The 21,153-nt window shown below is 44.4% G+C and overlaps 1 protein-coding gene across 6 annotated transcripts in view; it reads right to left on the bottom strand.

Annotated features, from left to right (window-relative positions):
• Positions 1-797: 797 nt before the first annotated feature.
• The window catches only part of ABTB3 (ankyrin repeat and BTB domain containing 3), a 182,612-nt gene continuing 162,256 nt past the window's right edge, over positions 798-21,153 (bottom strand). For all 6 annotated transcript variants that reach the window (XM_050913513.1, XM_050913528.1, XM_050913520.1 and 3 more), the window contains 6 exons: positions 14,701-14,806; positions 13,790-13,892; positions 11,929-12,010; positions 10,857-10,925; positions 7,623-7,736; positions 798-2,208 (listed from right to left, as the gene is read on the bottom strand). In XM_050913513.1, coding sequence (XP_050769470.1) covers positions 1,999-2,208; positions 7,623-7,736; positions 10,857-10,925; positions 11,929-12,010; positions 13,790-13,892; positions 14,701-14,806 — 684 coding nt within the window. In that variant the 3' untranslated portion in view covers positions 798-1,998. The remainder of the gene's footprint in view (positions 2,209-7,622; positions 7,737-10,856; positions 10,926-11,928; positions 12,011-13,789; positions 13,893-14,700; positions 14,807-21,153) is intronic.

The following is a 21,153-nucleotide window of genomic DNA, read 5'->3' as shown; positions in this document are numbered from 1 at the left end:
GCTATTTTAAACCACGAAGCTGTGGGGTGAGGTCTGCTCCTATCTAGTTATCATTGGCATGGAAGGATGGGTTTCCACGGATGAGGAGGCACACCAAATGACCCAAGCACCCCTGTGTGTTGCTGTTGCATCAACCATGGTCTCGCTTCTCTAAGATTGCAACATTCACACAGAAGTTGCCATTACCTAAACGTTCCAGACAACATCTTATGTGAACATCTACTATGCAGAAAAAAAATAGTCTAATTGACTGACATGCTGTGTCTCTGCGACATTAATGGCAGTTTAGACATTTTTGTAATTTGTTGCAGGAACTGTAGAGGCTTTAAAAGACTGAGCACACAGGAGGATTTACACCTCAGAGTCATAAAACAGCTTCCTACCGTGTTGATAACTAAAGCCAAAACTGTGTTCTCTGAGCATGCCAAAAGCTATCAACATGGAAGAGCACCCGATGTAGATACTTCAACAAAAGAAGAAGAGGTTAACATGCACTGTCAAAATAAAACTTCTAAAGTCTATGAACTGGGCACAGTTTCTGAACGGCATGCTAGAAAATTAATATATTAATGTCACTTTGCCATGGAGAAGGCAACATCTTTGCCTACTTCTTGCTGTGGTTTTCAGAGACAGAGCATCAGGAATGTTGTGGCACGTAGCAGACTTGTCTTGCTAACAATATGCTGCAAAATAAACAAAGCTTTGACATTAAGTCACACCGCCCATCCCACCCCACCCCACCCAAACCCTGCATTGTAGATAACCTATACATTCTCAAGATACAGTGAGAAATCATTCTATAGTACATATTTAATTATAATTTAAAAAAGTCTAACTCGGACACAATCTCTGGCCAGTAGCAAAGTATTGACACATTACTGAAGTAAAGATTTGTTATTATCCCTTCACTGTAACAAACAGATATCAGCATCTCGAGAAGGGTCTCCAGGGGTATCATATCACAACCAATCGCACCAAATAAAAAAATATGCTAATTTCACAAATGAAGTTTGACAAGAAGTAACATTGCATTTGTCTTGGCAAAACGAAGCACGAACGTAACATTTCACAGGTACAGTTACCATGCAAATGCATGTTGAGTTTGTCATTGTTTTTAACCCCAAATCACAAGTAGCATGCAGTTCTCCTGCCCCCCCCAACTACTGTATTAGAGATAGTCTGGGTAATGTACCTCTTTGGTGTAACCATAGCCTGTTAGGCAAGATTATACCACCCTAGGAAAGAATACAAGCAAAACTTGATCATATATATGTTTACACAATGTACATTTTACCATTTAAAAAACCAAAACATGTTACATAGATTCTCAAACACAGCTCTGTCGAAAATGAAATTTTAAGCTTAAGAAATAGTTTTTAAACTACAAGGCCACCCCATTATTTTTTATGAACAATTTAAAAAGTTCCCACCCCTAAAAATCTGCCAGTATATTTCCTCAGCTGTAACAGTCTTACCCACTCTCTAATACAGTTGATCTTTGCTCGACAGCAATAACAGTTCTTACATTTCTTAAATGCACGAGATAATGGACTCCGGGATAGATATAGTTCTTAAATGTGTAACACTGGAACAAATCCGCCTTAAATGATTAATAGGTCAATTCGGGTGTTCTCCGGCACCACCACTCAGGCAGGGGCTTCTGCTGTTCACTGATGTGAGTTCTGGCTTTTGTTGGCATCAAGCTCCACGACCATGCATGTGTGTTCAGAATTTGAGTACAAGAGCGATTCACTGGATACTCTTGTACCCCGTTTGCTCAAAAACACGGAGGAGCTTTGTTTTCTGTATTCCCTCATCCAAACAGGGCCGCAGCCCCAGCGCAGCACCTTTGGCCAACACAAAACTATTTGGATGCAAAGTAGAATTTTTTAATTTTTTTTTTTGTAGTCGTTTAAGCAACTGCAACAGGTTTAAGCAACTGCAACAGCAGACTTAACTTGCAGGGTCTTTATTAGAGGGTTACCGTCTTCCTCAGCTTTACACAATGGAGCCCTTTGAAGAAGACAAATGAATTGACTGAATCCTTGTGGCCAACGTCCTCTGTAAGTCCTGTAGTACATTTTGACCAGACGTTTCTCCGTTCTTGTCATACAACAGCTGTTTGAAAGCTTCGTTTTCAATGAGGACCATCATATTTTTTAGAAAGTAGCCTTCACAATAGGAAGATAGTTCAGTGACTCCGAGAAACTACAAGAAGTGAAATTAGAGAAAGATAAACCATTCTGATAAAACCCGCCTAGCAAATACAGTGCATAAGAGCTGCACACAAACAAATACACAAGTTAAGCCTTTCAGACAGGCACAGCAATGCTTACAGTTATATATGCGTGGAGGGGAAGGAGTTAATCAAACAGTATTTTATGCTGCTGATTCTGGTAACAATTCCATGTTGTAAGGCCCTGGTTGTTAAGGAAACAAACTTCCAGGGGCTGAAGCTTTGCTCCCTTGGAAATTGGTGGGAGTTTTACCACAGAGTTCACCAGACCCATGATTTCATGCTAGAAGTTACACTCTAAAACTACAGGTTTGGGAAAACATACTACAGACCAAGTTTCACGAATGCCATCCTTAGCAAGGATGACTGCATATGACTGCAGAAACCTGTCATGCAAAGTTTCATGCTTTGAGGAATCTTTGGAGGAGAAACGGAGGTTTGTAGAGCACGTGGTTTGGGGCTGTCAGTATCTCCCTTACATTGGACACTGTGTCAGGGTAATAGGCAGGGATACTGTACTGTGTGAGCAAACCTTAAATGTGTGAGTGAAAATGTATAAGCAAACCTTAAATGACCTGTACTGGTCATTTGATGGGTGACGCGTACTGGTCATCACCGCTGGCTAGATTCTGTGGTCATACGAAGAGTATAGCCATGACATTCCACTATAGGTGTAATTATAAGCCATGCAAGTGTAGAGAGCAGTGCTCAACCCATCCTCCTGCCCAAGTAAGCTCCTGCTAGGTCTGAGCTCTGAGTAAAGCGGGAACCTTTGGCTGCAATGTGCAGCCTGAAGGGCCAGAACTGCTGGGGCATTGCATAGCTTTGGGTCCAGACTGGAACAACTACACAGTAGTGTTGCCCACCACCACCTTATCATGTTCAGAACTAAGAATGGGAATTGCTAAAACATAACAAAAAAAAAGAAAAAAAAAAAAACAACAAATTAGGGCTAGGTAGGACCTGTCTTCCCGAGGAAAATGAATGAATTTAACTTGATTTCAAACCATGCAAGTTCTCATCAAATTATGAGTGCATTATTTTGCACCTGGATGTGACAGCGTATGTGTGAATCTGTATTCTTCTCTGAAACACCATTCATCCCTATTAATTACTTCAATATATTCATGAGATTAAAGAAATAATGTACTCTTCTCTTCTTTTTCAGATTTGTTCTGTGGCCCAGATTGCAATCTGTGCAAGTGCTGAGTGTTTTAGGCCTGTATTTGAAACTCCAAATGATTTTATTGGGGGCATTCATGTAAAACACAACTGGTATCTAGTGGTAACTAATCAATCACCATTATAAATCCAATTTGCCCAGTTACTTCATGTCTTTCTGGAAGTAAAGAACAGTGACAAAGGCTTTGAAAAATGAAATCCTTAAAGTGATACTAATCAAATGACTGCCTTTTTAGATGTTGGGTCCAATGCTGTTTAATATCTTCGTAAGTGATTGGGATGATGGGACGAAGTGTAGCCTGATGAAGTCTGCCAATGATACCAAATTGAGTAGGGAAGTGGACACTTCAGAAGGGAGAGCCACCCTGCAGGAAGACCTGGATAGGCTGGAAGAGTGGGCTAACAAGAACCTTATGAAGTTCAACAAAGACAAGTGTAGGGTCGTGCACCCGGGAAAACATAATCCAGGAGTGCAGCACAGGCTGGGATCTACCTGGCTGGGTAACAGCTCTGTGGAAAGGGACCTGGGGGTCCTGGTGGACAACAAGCTCAATATGAGCGAACAGTGCCCTGCTGCAGCCAAGAAAGCCGACAGGATGCTGGGTTGCATCAACAAGGGCATCACCAGCAGAGATAAAGAAGTCATTATCCCACTCTACTCAGCGCTTGTTAGGCCACACCTGGAATACTGTGTTCAGTTTTGGTCCCCGCTATGCAAAAATGATGCGGACAGGTTGCAGACGGTCCAGAAAAGGGCCACAAAGACGATCAAAGGACTGGGAAGCCTGCCATATGAGGAAAGGCTGAGAGAACTGGGTTTGTTCAGCCTTGAGAAAAGAAGGCTTAGGGGAGACCTTATCACCGTGTTCCAGTATTTAAAGGGTGGCTACAAAGAAGATGGAGGCTCCCCTTTTTACAAGGAGTCACATGGAAAAGACGAGGGGTAATGGGTTACAAGTTACTCCTGGAGAGATTCCAGTTGGACACAAGAGGAAAATTTTTCACAATGAGAACAATCAGCCATTGGAATAATCTCCCCAGGGAAGTGGTGGATTCCCCAACATTGGACGCTTTTAAGATTCAGCTGGACAGGGTGCTGGGCCATCTTGTCTAGACCATGCTTTTGCCAAGAAAGGTTGGACCAAATGAGCCTTGAGGTCCCTTCCAACATGGTATTCTACAATTCTATGTTGCAATTTTAAGAATGGAAAGCCCACAGGGATGCCACAGAGGATTTTAATACTCTCACTCTCAAGCTTTTAAATTGTAAATGTGACCAAATCCACATTGTCTCACCTTCCTACCAGTACTTCACCTCTTTAACCCAGGGTCTCAATCTCTTGTTCCTACAGCTCCTTTTACACAGCTCACCACCCTGCTAAACACTGTTCTACAACCTAGGCCCCCACCACAGATGATAGCTTTCCAAATATGTGCTCACTTCATGCTATACTTCCACCAAATCATATCTTTCTCTCAATCATGATGACAAAGACTGTGCTCCATGTGTCTCTGGGCCAACCTGCTCGCACATCCCCATCTGGAAAGCCAGGTCTCAGCATCGCCTGAGTTCCTGCAGGTGCAGCTGAGCTTGCAAAGTAGCAGGGACTAGAAATGGTACCTACAACAGGAACAATTTACTCAAAACCTGCTCCTGGCTGATGCAGTGGTTCCTGGCTTCAGTGCCTGCTCACCTTATTCCCATCCTCACTGTGGTCTAACACGAGCTTCTTCCATGCTTCAGACAGCAACATGGAAAGGCAGCCAGTTGGCTGGCAAGCTGTGTTTGAACTGCTTCTGAGCTCCCCTGGCTCATCAGGACCATCTGGCCTCTTCCACCACATACCATTATCTCGTATTCACATAACAAACAAATGAAGCTACTGTGTGACGGGAGCACTCTGGGCAGAATGATCTGTGCTCAGATTAATCACCTGCACATCACACAGACCAGGAGCAAAAAATGGAGCGTCTTCTCTGCTCTGCAGACAGCCTAATAGAGAGGTATCTGAACTAGCTTTAAATGTGCAAGTTCAGGTCCTGGAAACCTTCTAGCTATAGCAGTATGAAGCTCAGCCCTGGTAATTTACTGGAAGCAGGGTAAATTAGCCCATGCAGAGCTCTAGGGTGATGCGGCTTAACTAATTCCAGAAGTCAAGATTTCATTCACAGCTAGGTTGGCTACCTCTGCAATGCACTACCCACATCAGTGCAAACATGATCCTGGGCCATAAAAGCCTCTCAAGTACACCATTTCCACTGCCTCCACTGGGAGATGCAGGCATAAAAAACTTGCAGGGTGGGGCCCTTACAGGCAAACAAGGAGCTGCATTTAGCCACTGGGTTTGTTCAGTCCCAGCATCAGCAGTGTACAAGTCCCTCAGACAGGTCTAAAGCTCCGTGTAAGAACTTTCTTCAATCAGGATGTAAATAACAGCCACATTTCACAATTCAAAGAAAACATGTAATTTTAAAACAAAATTACTCATTTTACTTTCAGTAACAGTAACACAAATCAAGAAGTTCCCACATGAGCTAGACGATAAATCAAATATTTTTCAAAAGATTCCTGCACTGCTCATTTTTTTTCCTATTACAATAAATGGACCTGCAGATACACCTCAATTCTTATTCATCTTATAGGTGGAACTTTATGTTATTTCAAACACTGATTGCGTGCTATCTGTACATCAAGACCTATCATTACTACTCTCTGTAGGAATGTTATGTAATTCCGTTATGATGGGAATGGAGGTCAGATCTGCAGGGGTTTGGAGCAATCTGCAGGATTACTCTGTTCAATCAAACCTCCGTGTCACGCTGCACCATTTTATCTTTCGTCTAGACCAGTGTCCTGGTTTCGGCTGGGATAGAGTTAATTTTCTCCCTAGTAGCTGGTATAGTGCAGTGTTTTGGATTTAGTAGGAAAATAATGTTGATAACACACTGATGTTTTTAGTTGTTGCTAAGTAGGGTTTATACTAAGTCAAGGATTTTTCAGCTTCCCATGCCCAGCCAGCAAGAAGGCTGGAGGGGCACAAGAAGCTGGGAGGGGACACAGCCGGGACAGCTGACCCAAACTGGCCAAAGAACTATTCCATACCATATGACGTCATGCCCAGTATATAAACTGGGGGGAGTTGGCTGGGAGGGGCAGATTGCTGCTCAGGAACTGACTGGGCATTGGTCGGTGAGTGGTGAGCAATTGCATTGTGCATCACTTGTTTTGTATATTCTAATTCTTTTAGTATTATTATTGTCATATTATTATTATTATTATTATTTTCTTCTTCCCTTCTGTCCAATTAAACTGTCTTTATCTCAACCCACGAGGTTTTTTTTTCCCCGATTCTCTCCCCCATCCTACTGGGTGGGGGGAGTGAGCAAGCGGCTGCATGGTGCTTAGTTGCCAGCTGGGGTTAAACCACAACAACCATGTAAGTCGTAGAAAAAAATCATCTAAGGAATGCTTTAAAAATATTTCATTGCAACTATTTGTGTATCATTTCCATCTTCCAACTGAAATTCTAACTACTAAGCACACAAGAGGAGAAAAACTGGAACTAATCAATGTGGCAACCACCTCCATCAATGAGCAAAAATAGGTTTTCTAGGTCAAAAAATGCCATGCTTTTATGTCTAATGACTTAGGCCCCCTCACAAGCTACGTAAATAATTCGATTCCAATAAGAAGCTGTGAATCTCTCCTCTCCAAGACATAAAATTCTCATTACCATCCTTGCACGGCTCGGAGACGCTGCACTTTGACAACGTGGCATTTTTATATATTGACAAGCTGCCACCAGCATTGAGTATATCACCCCAGTGGGCTTCAGGCAGGAGGAAACAGGAAATTGTAATGGGAAAATGCAGCTTGGAAGGTGAAAGAGAGGTGTCTTATTCAGTTAGGTGATTCCTGTTGACTAGCTCAGCAGTTTGCGTTGCCATGATAAGGGACAGGTCTGCCACATGGCGATACACTCAATTTGAGTTTGAAGCACTTAGAAAAGCGGGTGAGCAGTTGCCACAGATGCTCTTACACTACATGATTTAGGACTGTCACTATACTAGGTACCTATTAGCCACTCAGTCCCAGTAAATGACAAATCTTAAATAAATAACGAACTATCACTACTTATCATAAAACTGACCTACGAGTATGATGACAGACACATAACATAAAGGCATATGTGGTTATTTTTACCTTGGCATGATTATAAATATCCACGCAGTTTTCTGTATTAATGCTTTTTGCACAAATGATCTCACAGTGTCGTTGTAAAGCTTCAAGCTGGAAAAATTTAGCAGCAGAGAGAAGCTAAAAAAAAAGCAAGGAAAAAAAAAGTCAAAACTGCTGAGCGATACAGAATCGGAGCTTGCTTCTTTACTGTTTCATTATATTTTTTTCTCTGCCCCTCCTTCAGTTTTCATGAAAGTACTGACAAACAGTCAGAATGAGAAGGTTGCTTCGTTGCTTCAACCCTTTGCAGTCCCCTCTAGATCACAGTGTGGGAAGCGGTACATGGAGAGACCACCGCAGGCTGTTCAGGTCCACGTGCTGACTTTGGGGTGAGTGGAGAGAGAAAAAGGAAATGGCAGCTTGGAGAGTCTTTGGTCACTTTGCAAACACGACTCTGCAAGGAGGCATCTGCAATTACATTCTAGCAAAAAAAATGTTCGGGTTCAACCGTTCCCCAAGCTCTAGCTGAAACAGAGCACCTGGGCTGGATGTGGGGATGTCAGCAGAAGTGCCAGGACCAAGAGTATAGAGGAATTCAAACCAGATGATGATAACCATGCTGGGCAGTCTTAAAAATCTAGAGAGGCAATAAACGTCAAATCTGTCACCTCAGCAGGCTCAAGGAAATGGACTCAGATCTCCATACACTCCTTGCCCTAGCTCGCGAGCAGCGGTAAGGTCATGTCTAGGCCACAGGCACTGAAACACTGTCTGGCTCCACGTGACTCCAAGGAGTGGGTACACAGGAGGATACGATGCAAACATGGGAACCAGCTTGGTGCGAGGCACTGCCTAGTTAACACTCATGTTAGTGTCATATGCCTGTATCGCTGCACTGCCACGGCTCTCCTGCCATCAGCACTCAAGCTGACCTCCCTCTTTGGTGCTGTATCCACCCCATGGATATGCTACCTGGACTGCCATTGCCTTGGGATCTCTGCATGCCACTGCACACTGTGGGCATGACCTGAAGCCTGTGGGGTGAAAATGGCTTAAATTTTGAGTTCTCCAACTGATTTCAGTAGTGCTACCATTTCCCTTATTGCCTCCCTTCTGTCCTTTTACAGAAGGGAAAAGGAATTTAATTCTCTGTCTTTCCATGGTAGGTCATTGCCTCTGGCTCTCTGCTCTGGCTTAGGAAGCAGGCTGGGGTTCTTCACTGTTTGACACCTTGCTCTAACCCAGCCAGGTCTCTTAGGCCAAGCTGTTCATTTATATGGCCCTTATCATCTAGGATTGCATGACAAAAAGCTATCCTGTGAATCCCAAAAGGGTTCTCATACCGCTAGGTAGGAGCATTGGGGAACAAAACCCTGAAACTTCATGACATTATTCTGACTTCTCCTATGCAGTCCGCTCAAGCTCTGCTTTAATCCCATAAATAAATCCAAGTGCTGGAAATCTGCAGTGCTGATGTGATAGCAGCCAGCTGGCCCCAATTATGAATTGCAGCAAAGATTTCTGTGGAGTATTTCTGGTGCTTCTTGTTATCATATTTGTAATAAGGCAAGTTGCTAAATGCAGTTTTGAAAGATAAAGCCAAATCCTATTCCAGCTGCCTCTGTGGCTCAAGCAGTCACGTGCTAGTTTGTAATTACTTTAAACTGTGAGGAACCGTAGCCAGATCTGTTATCAACAGATCAATCAATCAGTCATACATTCTTGAGTCACAGAAGTTTTGAGATGTCACAAAAGTAGAGCAAGCAGCCAGCTGAACTGCAGCACAAGCTTTTTACCAGCCTAGGTGATAAAACACGCATCTTTATAAAGCCATAGCACTGCCTAGTCTAAGACTCCTTACTTCAGAAAGGGTTAGAAATTCAGGAGCTTCTTTCAAAACTACGAGTGAAATAGAGAATTAGTGACCTTCTGCTATAAAGCTCAGAAAGTCAGTGTGGGTATGCTTAGTTAAAAATCCACCATCTGCGTAGGGAGAGGGATAATTTCAGTCCTGACCAGTTCCATCATCTGGCTGCCAGCAGGGTTGGTATAGATGTCCCTGTACACATCAGAATTGATTCACCCTGGCCACTCGTACCCCAAAGAAGAGTCGCTCCCAGTTTCTAGTTAGCAGTACTTTGGTAAAAGCCAAGCGTTGCATGGATGCCCCAGACAGTAGTGTCATAGGGACAGACTAACTAAAGTAGGTGACAATAAAATATCATGGTGGCAGACTATAATCTGTACACTGATGATTACCAGCTGTTTAAGTAGCTCTGATTTTAGTATTTACTGTCCTGTATTCTTTCTGGCTGCCACAATTTCGTGATTGTCAACATGAAAACTCCTTGAATGACTATCAAGAATTTGCTCAAATATCTCTTAGTTCTATACAGCTGGAGTCGTTAGGCTGATCATAGCTGGCAATGACAGCACACAGTATTGGGAAGAGGATGACTTAACATCCATACAGGTTATGGATGTGTGGCTACATCGAAGGCTCAGTCAGCTCCAGATGGCTTGGTTTGGCTTTCACAAACAGGCACAATGGCACTGTATGTTTTACATGCAGTGAGAAAGGGGCAAAGAAATCTCTGTATCTCAGGGAGCAGCTTAAGGTTTTATTCAGAAAATTTGACAGTCACATGCTTGAAATTGAACTGAACTGTGGCTCCAGTTGGATTTCTCCCATGGTTAAAGCCAGATACATGCCCAAGAATTCTCCTGAGTGAGGAACCAAATGGGATGCTTTTATGCTGTGGAGATAGGTCTGGACATGTAAGCTTCAGCTAATAAAACAAACGTAAGAGTGCGGCAGACAGAAGCTGACCAGCCCAGCTGGAGCAGAGCACCTCACCTATCAGGCTGAGAGAGAGAGAGGATGGTACACTATGCTGCTGGGAGCTGCTTCCAGATTTTGGTAACACCAACTTTGCATTTCCTTGAAAGAGCCTCTCAAAGCATCTAACTAGACATTTTTATTTCAGATACTTTTTTTGCTTGATGATCATATTTTTTCTACTCTTTCTTCTCTGACAGTCAACTTCATACTAGCAAAAGTTACCATAACGGGCGACCGGCAGAGAAGGAGACTGAGTGTCTCCTGCAGGACTGCGGACAGCCTGGGCACTCCGGGTGAGGCACTGCTGGCTCTTACAGGAGTGTTCATGTCTTGCCCAATGGCCACATGCCCTTGGGTGAACGGTACACAGATCACTTAGCATTGCTCCCACTGCAATTAAGATAAATGTCTCTTACCTCCATAATTTCATTATTCTTAATCAGGAGTGACTCTGCACCTCCATAATAAAGATACTGCATAACCAGCTGTAATAAAACAAAAGGGAGTGTTTATAAAAAGCAAGCCAAGACATCAGGGAACAGGGGATGATGTAAAGATTGCAGGCAATACCTGAAGCTCTCCAACACTACCAAGGATTTGTAGATAAAACTGGCCCAAACCTCCTGATTTCAAGATATATTTGGTTACTCTCTCTCTCTGCACAGTTCAATGTTTCCTTCTCACAGGTAGTCTAATGTCTCAACCCTCACCAGCCACATTGTCTGGACTTTCTGGTGAGCTTCAAACAGTTTGCAGGAAGCTGATTAATTAATTCTGAATTTTCAATGCATTTCCCAGTATGTTCAGTACCTTACTGATTCAGGAAAATATAGCAGATATAATGGTTATTCCCTTATTCCTTCCCTGGCAATGGCACCCCCACCTTCACCCAGATGTGTGTGGGCATGCACGGATGATGAGAAAGAGTGGGGGAGGCTTTGCACTGTAATACAAGCCAGCTAAGATCCCTCTGCAGTGAGCTTCCAGCAAGCCTAAAGTTATTGTAGGCAGCTGGGAATTATCTGCAGTGGTAACAGTCGATACATGGAACTGTCTGAGCTCTGACTCAAATAAAGGGAAGTGTATACGCTACAGATACAGAAAAGCAAGCTCTGTATTTTCATGGCAAAAATTTGATTGAACAATACTGCTAAAGAAGGGAATGAACTGTGTCTCTTCCAAGCCTGTCCATTAAACACAGAAAGAGCCAACACAAGAAAAAAGAATCAAGTGCTTTACCTTGACATGCACTGCTTTGTCTGCATAGCCTGTATAAGTCAAGTGCATGCTACTGTATCTGGTCGGGCACAACATTTGCAATCAATAGCACTCTGCAGCTTAGTGTATGAACGGAGATGAAGCCTGTGCTCATGAAACCACTACTCTGAGCTACGTGTTTATCAAATACATACGTATTAATCTGGACAGGGCATGTACGATGTTCCTATTACATGTTCCATTTAAATTCAATGTGAGAACTGACTTTACCTGAAAGATGGGGTACTTCACATAGTTGATCTCAATACAAGTACTATCAGATGAGGGCTTGCTAGACAGCAATGCTTTAAACCTAAATAAAAAGGAGTGAGATTGAAATATCAGCCCAATTATCTCTGTGAAAAAGTACAGCAAAGTGGAAGGACACCATCAACTCTTGCAAAAACAATACACTGAAATGAATGGATTTGTCACTGAAAAGCATCAAGGTTTAGACACTGACATAAAATAAAGTTCAAACCAAAAGGAAGAAGCCTCTCTTTTAGGAGATTTCGATTTGAAATTTTGGAAAAATACATCTAATATCACAATAGAATAAAATGTACACAGGAAATTCAGATACTGTAATGATGCATAATACAAAACCAAAATAATTTTTTTCTTTTTTTTTTTTCTTGGAGGCAACATGATCGCTTAGGAAGACTTGCAACATTTAAAAACTGCACACCTTTTTTGAAGGAGATAAATTTTGGCCTATGTCCATTATGCTGCTTTAAAAAAATATTTTGGAACGAAATATTAAAACAACTACACTAAGACTTTTAACGTTTCTGTGCAGGCTCAATACAATTGTGTAAGAAGAGTCAGGAGAAAAACTGGATAGGTTGCTGTTCTCCAATCATCAAAACCTGAAATTCAGACACAAGTTTCAGGAAAAAAACCAACATTTTAAGTTAATAATTTCAGATTTATGTGAGACATATACATATGTGGCAATCTATTTCTCAAAACCAGATATTCCCATTTGATCAGTGGGAGATGCACTGTCAGAAACATCTGCCCTTGTATTTCCTCTGTTTCATAATTCATCTGACCTTCTAGCGGTAGCGCAAAGCTTGGCTTATCTATCAAGACCAGCATCTGCTGGATGGTAACCTTTTCCATATCACGACTGCATCTTGTTAATTAAAATATGGATAACAACTGATTTGCTTTTACTAGTGTCAAACTCTATTATGAACACAATTTAGTAGGTTTAAAGCTGGAGTTTGGAACGTGTTTGTACCTCTACCAATAAGCCCTGAACCAAAATACCCATTTCTTAATTGAAGGCAGGGTCAGATACTGCAGTTGCTTTATGCAAATCTCTTTACTCTGTGCTGTGGCTTGGCAGCATGTCTAGCATCAACTCCCACATTGCTCAAACTACCCAAATTCAGTGGCTTGTCCTTGCCGCATCTTGAAATAAGCTGTCATGGAGGGCCAGCTAAATTTGTTTAAAAGCACACCTGTGATTATAAAGCTGCACACAAATAAGGTTTGTGAGCAACTTTAAGGTTGGGTTGAGCTGGGTAACCCGCATCCAGCCTTCTGAGCACAGGGAACAGACTATAAATACTGCCTTTGGATACAGTATGATACATTTTGTAGTTACTTAATTTTATTTAAAAAATGTCAAATGCTGTCAATGAATTGTGTGATAGTAGCTGGTTTTTCCTGGATACTGCCTAAACCGATGCAAGGCAGGATTTAGCCGTTCACAGGATAAATGATTATTAAGAACCAAAATATTAAGACTTCTCTACGATTAAGAGCTGGATGCAGCAACGAGCTCCATGCAAATGTGCCTCAGTGGAATGAAGTCAGATGCATGGCCAGAAGCATGGATCATTTACTGGGTGGGAATCTAGTGACGGGAGCACTTGTTAAACGTCCTGCAGATCAACCACCAACAATCCGTTGAGATGTTCTGCTTAGGAAAAACTTGAAGATTGGGCCACTAGCCCTCAAAGAATCTTAATAGCGGGGGGGGGGGGGGGGGGGGGGGGGGGGGGGGGGGGGGGGGGGGGGAGCAAAACCACAAAATCAAATTCTATTTTTGTTAAAAAACAGAAATGTCTCTATATTTTACCTTGGCGATGCAGTAAATAGCAACACTCTATGTGCATAAAATGGTCTTCCTTCCACCAGAAATGTAACATCTGACATCTCTTTGTTGTTAAGAAAATGGGGATCTAGAATCACACAAAGAAGAAAAAGAAAGCCAATAACTTTAGTTTGGAAGAGGTCATGAACGTACAGAATATATTCCTGTTTTGACAAAAGAAGACAATAGCGTAAAAGGATATTGTTTTTAATGAGTAAAGCCCATAAAGCTATTTTGGACAGCCTGAGACAGAAGCCCCCCAGACAGCCTTGTGGAGTTCAGACAAAGGGAATTCAAAGCTTTGAAGTCCGTGACGACCTTTGCTGAGATGACAGCCAGCCGCCCCCACCGTGTGGATCTGGCACAGCCTCCCAGCTCTGCCACCCAAAGCAAACTGCAGCTGAACGGATGGCTGCAGGGCCCTACACTCATTTATACCCTATTACGCCCCTCTCCCTGTGTGGGGAAGTTTTCGTGCCAAGGGGAAGAGGGTCCTGGAAAATTGCTCGGGTCTTCTCTCGGTGACATTAAAACAACCCGGGCTCTGTCAGCAGGGCTGGGAGGGCTGTGCCGCCGCGCTATCACCCGCAGCCAGCCACAGCGTTTTGAGATGTGGACAGACCTTTGGCTCCGGGCCCCAGGCTCGGATCGCAGCCTAATTAGCAACACAGACAAATCTTTGCAGATTTATGGTCCCACTGTAACACACCTGATGACCCTCCTGATTTCAGCAGGAGTTTCAGGTCAGGCTAAGTTTGGGGCCCTTCCTTTTTCTAGTTCTGCCTTTCAAATTCAGGTTTTTCTCTGACTCATGCCCCCACAAGCAGCCGGTCAGCAATGCAGACTTCCCACAGCTCTCCTTGGAGAACCAACGAGTATCTTCAAGTCACACTTACCTAGGCGAGAGGTCTGCTTGCGCTTAATTTCGACGAGCTTTGGAATAGGGTAAGGTCCATAGCAATGAGTGAAAATGACAGAGAGCTGCTGGCTGATCACTTCGTTCTAAGCAAAAGAAAACAAATATATGCAATGTAAGCTCAGTATGCAAGGTACGCTCAGTATGCAAAGGAGATGTTACGTTGTTCTCAAGAGTTGCCTGTTTTGAAGCTGAAGAATGTGATTGCTGAAGCTTTATTAAAAATCAGAGTTTAGGATTATCAGTATTTGTTAGAAACTGCAATTCTAATTTACTTGATTGCTATGTCTCCTGTAGGAATCAGTTAAAATGAAAAGTCCCCTCCTTGGACCAGAGGTATTCTTTTTCTAAGAAACTCCATAGCCCCTGTCCCCTCCATAGAAACAAAGCTCCTTTACAATAGCAATTTAATTTCATTTGCAGTCTTACTGTACTGGAAAATGATTTTTTATCGCTCTTTAGAAAATGGTCATTGGTCATGTTTTAGAAAACCAGAGCTACAAACAGATATAGCTGCACAGCCTGCATGCATTTCTAAGTGCAACAGTCTCACAAACAGACCCTCCCTTACAGAGTGACTGAAGCGTCACAGTCTGCCACTGAATCTCCTCATTCAATCTCAGATGTTTCATTAATGTGCTCTTACACCGCTGGCACTGGCCTGGGCACCACTGTCCTGAGGAAGCCACCAGACCTTCACAGAACCAGGTCTGGTACCTGGCCTTACCCATTTCTGCCCAGACTCTGGGAGCAAGGCACCCGCAGGACACTTTCCTAAGCACCTATGCAACTTGAGTATTTGTATGCCTAAGCTGCAAGGGTAGTGAAATGGATTTAGTGCTTAACTACCTAAGTCACAGCCAAAAGCAGGACTTAAAAGCTTTGGCAAATTTTATCACACACTTTTCTGATAACTGGAGCAGGTCTAGCCAAGTTCAATGGTGCCACACAGCTAATTCATGACGACATCTGTTAACTACCCTGTTGGGGCAATTCCCTTCCACACTAGGAAACAGTGAAAAGGCAAGGCACTTAGATATGAGAGGGTCCAAGGCCAAGGAAATAAGCAGGTGAGGGACAAAAAAAATCTTAATATAAAAATTTGAGGAGTGTAGATGTTATACTAAAAATATCTCCAGGCTTACAGAGTAGAAATTGAAGCTTTCCTTTCTCTGAGCACATTTCAGCTCAGTTCTAACAGTGGTGCTCCTTAAATCCCACGAGGGATGAGGAGGAGTGGCAGAGATCCTGTAATGACTCCCTTACTGAATCTAATCAGATGGGGTGGGAAAGGGTGGAGCTGTGCCCTCACAGGCACACGCTGATGTCAAAGGAAATTACACGCGCTCACCCGCAGGCAGGAGTTGGCTCCTGTTAGTATGTCAGATGTAGCATTGAAAGAAATGCTAAGATAAGAGAAATACTGATACTAAGAGACACCATTTAGCACGGTGCAGGGACCAGCCCTCGGAGAGGGGCTCACCGCTCATCTCGCACCAGGAGCATCTCTCTGTTCAGCATCTTCCAGCCGGAGCTCTGCAAAGCGCTTCACAAAGGGAGTGAATCACAGGGCGAACAGAAAAGGAAGATTTAAGGCCAGATTTAAAGAAGGAAGTGACTCAGCTGCTGGGAGGGCTGGGGGGGAGAGCTCTAGACAGACAGGGCAGAAAGAGCAATTGCTTCTCTGCTCAGAAGGGCTGTGCTGAAGCACCGCAGCCGACTGAGTCAGCCAGGGAGGAGTGCGTCCGGGGGGATGCTGATTACCAGCAGGACAGCTCCCAGTTGGATCCGGCAGATGCTAAGAAGTCAGTAAATACAACAGAGGATGGGGATAATTCCATGGTTCAGAGCAGAGGGAAGCTTCTGGAGAGGAGAGGCGCAACTGGAAGAATAACACTCACCTTTACCCACAGTGAATAAAAGCAGAGTAACTGCACTGAAGAGGATAGCTACTGGCAGCTCCCTCTCGAATCTGCCAGGGTGCACAGGTCCTGTCTATGCCACTGAGGTTTTAGTGGGTCCATGAACTCACCAGTCCCAGCCACAGCTGTGCCTGGGCAAGAGCTTTTTAAACACACGCATATACATCAATAAAGACAATGCATCTCCTCCTTCCAGGGTCCCTGTGGGAATGGGAATGCGCTGATGGAAAATTTGGGTATTGCCCTCCCAGTGTCTTGTTAGGAGCTGGAGGTCTGACTCACCAGTCCGAGCCACGGCACTGCGTACCAGGACGTCCAAGTGCACCGAGACTGGGGAAGAACGGGCCAAACCCAGTCACGCAAGTGGGAGAAGAGGATCCCTGCTCGTAACTCCAAGTAACGTGATGAACAGGTTGTGCACATGGACAACCCCATGGGAGCCTGCCTACACAGGCAAGGTGTTGCCAACTCCCTGGGTCACCAACGGGGCATGAACCCTGTGGTGTGCAGATACAAGCCCATTATGAAGCCACCTTGCCACTGACTGCCCACAAGCCTGCGAAAAACCTGGTGTAAACTAAGCTCTCATTAGCTCAAGATGTGATACATTCACATGAGAGATGCTTAAAAACCCTGAGACACAGAACAGAGATGGGACAAAGAGAAAACAGACCTTAGGATCGGCACATCAAAGAAAGCAGGGCCATCAGACAGACAGTGGCTCGATGCATTGCGGAGCTTCAGACCTCCGATGCAGGACACTGATCTCATTTGGCAGAGAGGATGTTGGAGACCTATGGCTTCTGTTGATAACATTAAATACTTACAACGCATGCCACCGAAAGGCCAAAAAACTTGCTCAGCTAGAAAGCTGAAGCATGTGCTCATTTAGAGTCATCACTAACAAACGGCAGCAAGTTTTCACCCCGAGACACGGGGAGGGGAGCAGTGAGCTATTACAGCAGAGCAAGCTCACTTCCCACACCACCCTGCACGCAGCCAAGCTCACAGGGCTCTGGCCCTGGATCTGCTCCCTGCAGAGCCTCTGCTGGCTTTTACCAATACACCAGGCAGAAAGAGGCAGCAAAGAGGAGAGAGATAAGGGATGCTTTACCTGCGACTGGATGGCTGGGGAAAAAATTGGCTTTTTTAAGCCAAATCCCGCTCTTGGAGCAGGCTGAGCTGGGCTGCCTGTGAAGTAACTGGGAATAACTGCAAGAGTGCATGACCTGGGGCACCAGCATTGCTCTGGCAGAGAGGAGGACATGTCCAGCCTATTCAACCTTCCCCTTTGCACAGTGCCCACACTGGGAAACTCAGAAGCTGCCCTGGTTACCACATCCATCCCATTTAAGCACCGAGCTGAGTAATTCTTCCCTGTTTATCCTATGACCCTACCAGCTGACTGTGAAAGAACAGCTGTAAGAGCTTGCTGCAGCAGTTGTGGGCGGCGATATTAACACCGGAGGAGCAAGCTGAAGTTTGTTTTCTTGCTACAGTTTGATGTTGGAAAACATTGTGCCAGGGTGTGCGAGGCTGAGATCTGGAGTGAGGCCAGCTGACTTTCAGACATGGGCATTCATTTGCAGTCAAAGGGAGCTGATGCACATCATTTACCGTGGGAGGGGGAAGAAAGCTTGGCATAGGATGCAATAAAAATATTTACCTAGCTATGGGGTAGTTTGCAGACAGGCAAGAGGGAACAGGGAACAACACTGAATCTTCTGAGGGAGACAGTGCTTCCAGCAGAGAGTTGGTTGGTGAGCAAGCAACTTTGCTTTGTAGATACAAGCGGTCTCCTGACTTAAAAGCATTCTTCAGCAGAGATCTAAAGGAATTCCCCACTCCTGGTGAATGCCCTTGAACTGCGAGGGGAATTCATAAATTCTTTTGAAGCAAAGCTGAAGGTTTTCAAGTTGCTGGAGCAGAGATGACTAGTCGATTGATCTGAAAAGAGGTGAAGACCTGGGTGGGGAGTGCAGGGGTATTTTTTCCTGAATGTCCGTCTGATGAACGTCTGTGGCAGGACTCAGGAAAGGCTCCTCCAGACTTTGGCACATACCCTGGGAGAGCTTGCTCCATTCCAGCTAACCCAGTTCAACCCAGCCTAGCCATTCTGGGCTGTGGTCCTACAAGGTACTAGACACAGCTGAGAAATACATAGCCAGTTTTCTCCAGTACCTGTGGAAGACGTGTCATCTTGGTGGCTATGCTCCAAACTCTCAAGGGGAAAACTTGGGTCGGATTCAGCAGTCAGGCTAAGGTTTTGCTCTTCTCTGACCACACTTTGCTTCAGCTGCCTTTTCTTCATAGGCTCCCCCATTCCCACACCACATCTCTCTGGACTGCTCAAAACCCACTGCTTAGTTCTCCTTACTGGCCTATAGATATCCCACCACCTCCACGTGGCTGCCCTCTACAGTGGTAACAAGTTAGGCTGCTTTTCTTTGCCTCAGAAATCCCAAGCAGTACTTTGGGTTTTCCTTCTATTGATGTTACCCTCACCAGCTCAGCCCCATTAATGCCCATTTAACCTAGGCGTGCCAGGCCCTCAAATTCCTCTACCACAAAGCTCCAAAACCAAAAGCTCACCATGTTAAGCAGAATAATCACACTGACTCTTCTGGGCTTGGTGTCTGCCTGTTAATACACGTCTCCCCCCGCAAGCAGAGAAACCATGCTGCTCAGGGAACAGGGGTGCTGGCAAAGGTATCTTTTCTCTCTCTGGTCCTGAGGATGCTGGAACGACCCAGCTCTCTGCTAAATGCAGAGCAGCAGAAGCGCTGCTTCCAGTCACCCATTTCACACGTGATCCCCAGCAGCTGTTCCAGCAGTGGCGGAGTCTCAGGATACCCCAAGCCCATTGAGGACTCATCCATGAACTTCCTTCCATGACATGCTGGGATGCCCTTGAATTATTCCTCTTTGTATGCTCCCCTCTTCCCAGAAAGAGCCGATAAAGAGTGAAGCAACAGAGAGGGCTTTTCGCAGACCCCTCAGCCCTGAGCACTCAAACTCTATGAGACTTTCTTCGCCATCTCTCTGAACCTTTTCCATCCTTGCCTAGGTGTTTCCGCTACAGTCCTCTAGCATAATTCACTTTTGCCAGCTGCCTCAAAACTGATTAAATGCCACTTTAGAGAGTCACTCCTAGATGATTAAGCAGCATACACATAATTAATATTAGTCAACAGCTGCAAAGGTAGGGAAGTCCCAGAGGTTGGAGATACAGTTAGAAGCAGTGAACTGCATAACAAAATGGGTTTTGTTAGTGCCGGGTTCAAGTCCTTCCACTGCAAATACAAACGGAAAAGAATTAATCACAGGTAAGGCACAAATGGACCCTTCAGTTAGCTTCTGGGAAAGCTGCCAAGCCTCCCTTTCAAAAGGCTCTTTATATCACAGCTGTGCATTGTATGTAAAAAGCTCAGATCCCCGGGCACAGTCTAATCCCTGGGTGAGAGCCCAGAAAAGGGCAGGTGTCACATCCATGGCATTTATTTATTGTCAATGAAGAAACGGCTCCTGCCTCTGGCAGGGAAACATTTTAGAAGGCAGACAGAGGGTAGGAAAAAAAAAAAAATCAAACCTGTGTTAGTACAAAGCTGAATCTGCGTTACGAAAACACGAGACAGGGTTAACAGTCTGTTATTAACATGCCGCTCAGTACCTGCCGTTCCCATCTCACATGGAGAATGCACGACGTACATGTGTGGATAACTTGCGTCCTGGTTACTCTGAACTGTTTAGACACAGAAGTACTACAAATGACAACGGGCAACGTTACAGATCGCTGCAATTACTTGAGAACAGTGAAGCCTGCCTTACGAAATCACTCAAAGTCCCAGCCAAAAGATCAATCACTGAGCGCAGGCTGGGCACTAGCTGACACACAGAAGGGCGTTAGCCACTCCATGGAACCCATAAGCAGGCACTTCAGCATCCTGGAGGTCTTCAGGGTTATTTTTAGTGTAGGTTTTGGTGTGTCTGTCTCCTCTGCGGAAAGTTCACATTTTTCTTCAGTTAAAGTATTTCAGTCATCAGCCAAAATACTCCATTTTCAGGTGTTAATTTTTTCAAGAAAGGTATAATATTATGTGGAGAACAAATATTCTAACGAAACCTGTCATTATAGTAAAACCTCAGTTTTCTGTTGAAAAGCAGTTTAACAAGGAAGTAGAATTTCACCCAGCATAGAGGGGTCTTTCCTGATCCATCTCCAGGTGAGAGAAACATGCACCGCACTCGGGATCCCAAGGGAGGGCTTTCCTCTAGGAGCTGATTACGACCCAGTGCCTGCCAGAGTGCCGTACAGGGTTCACCTCTCCCCTCTACCCTAAGCCCTTCCTGCAATAGGGTAGTCTGGCTTCATACAGCAAAACACAGCTTCACTCGGGCCCATCTTAAATGGTCATTTCAGCCCATCATGAAGCAAGGGACAAAAAGGGGAATTTTCTAGCTCCTTCATCTTCCAGTGCCACTTTCTAGGTCACGTGCAGACCTCGGGGGAA

Source organism: Gymnogyps californianus, chromosome 1 (assembly GCF_018139145.2).
Source record: "Gymnogyps californianus isolate 813 chromosome 1, ASM1813914v2, whole genome shotgun sequence".
In the NCBI taxonomy this organism is placed as follows: domain Eukaryota; kingdom Metazoa; phylum Chordata; class Aves; order Accipitriformes; family Cathartidae; genus Gymnogyps; species Gymnogyps californianus.
The sequence above is the reverse complement of the archived record's forward strand: the minus strand, read 5'-3'. Positions and strand labels throughout refer to the sequence as shown.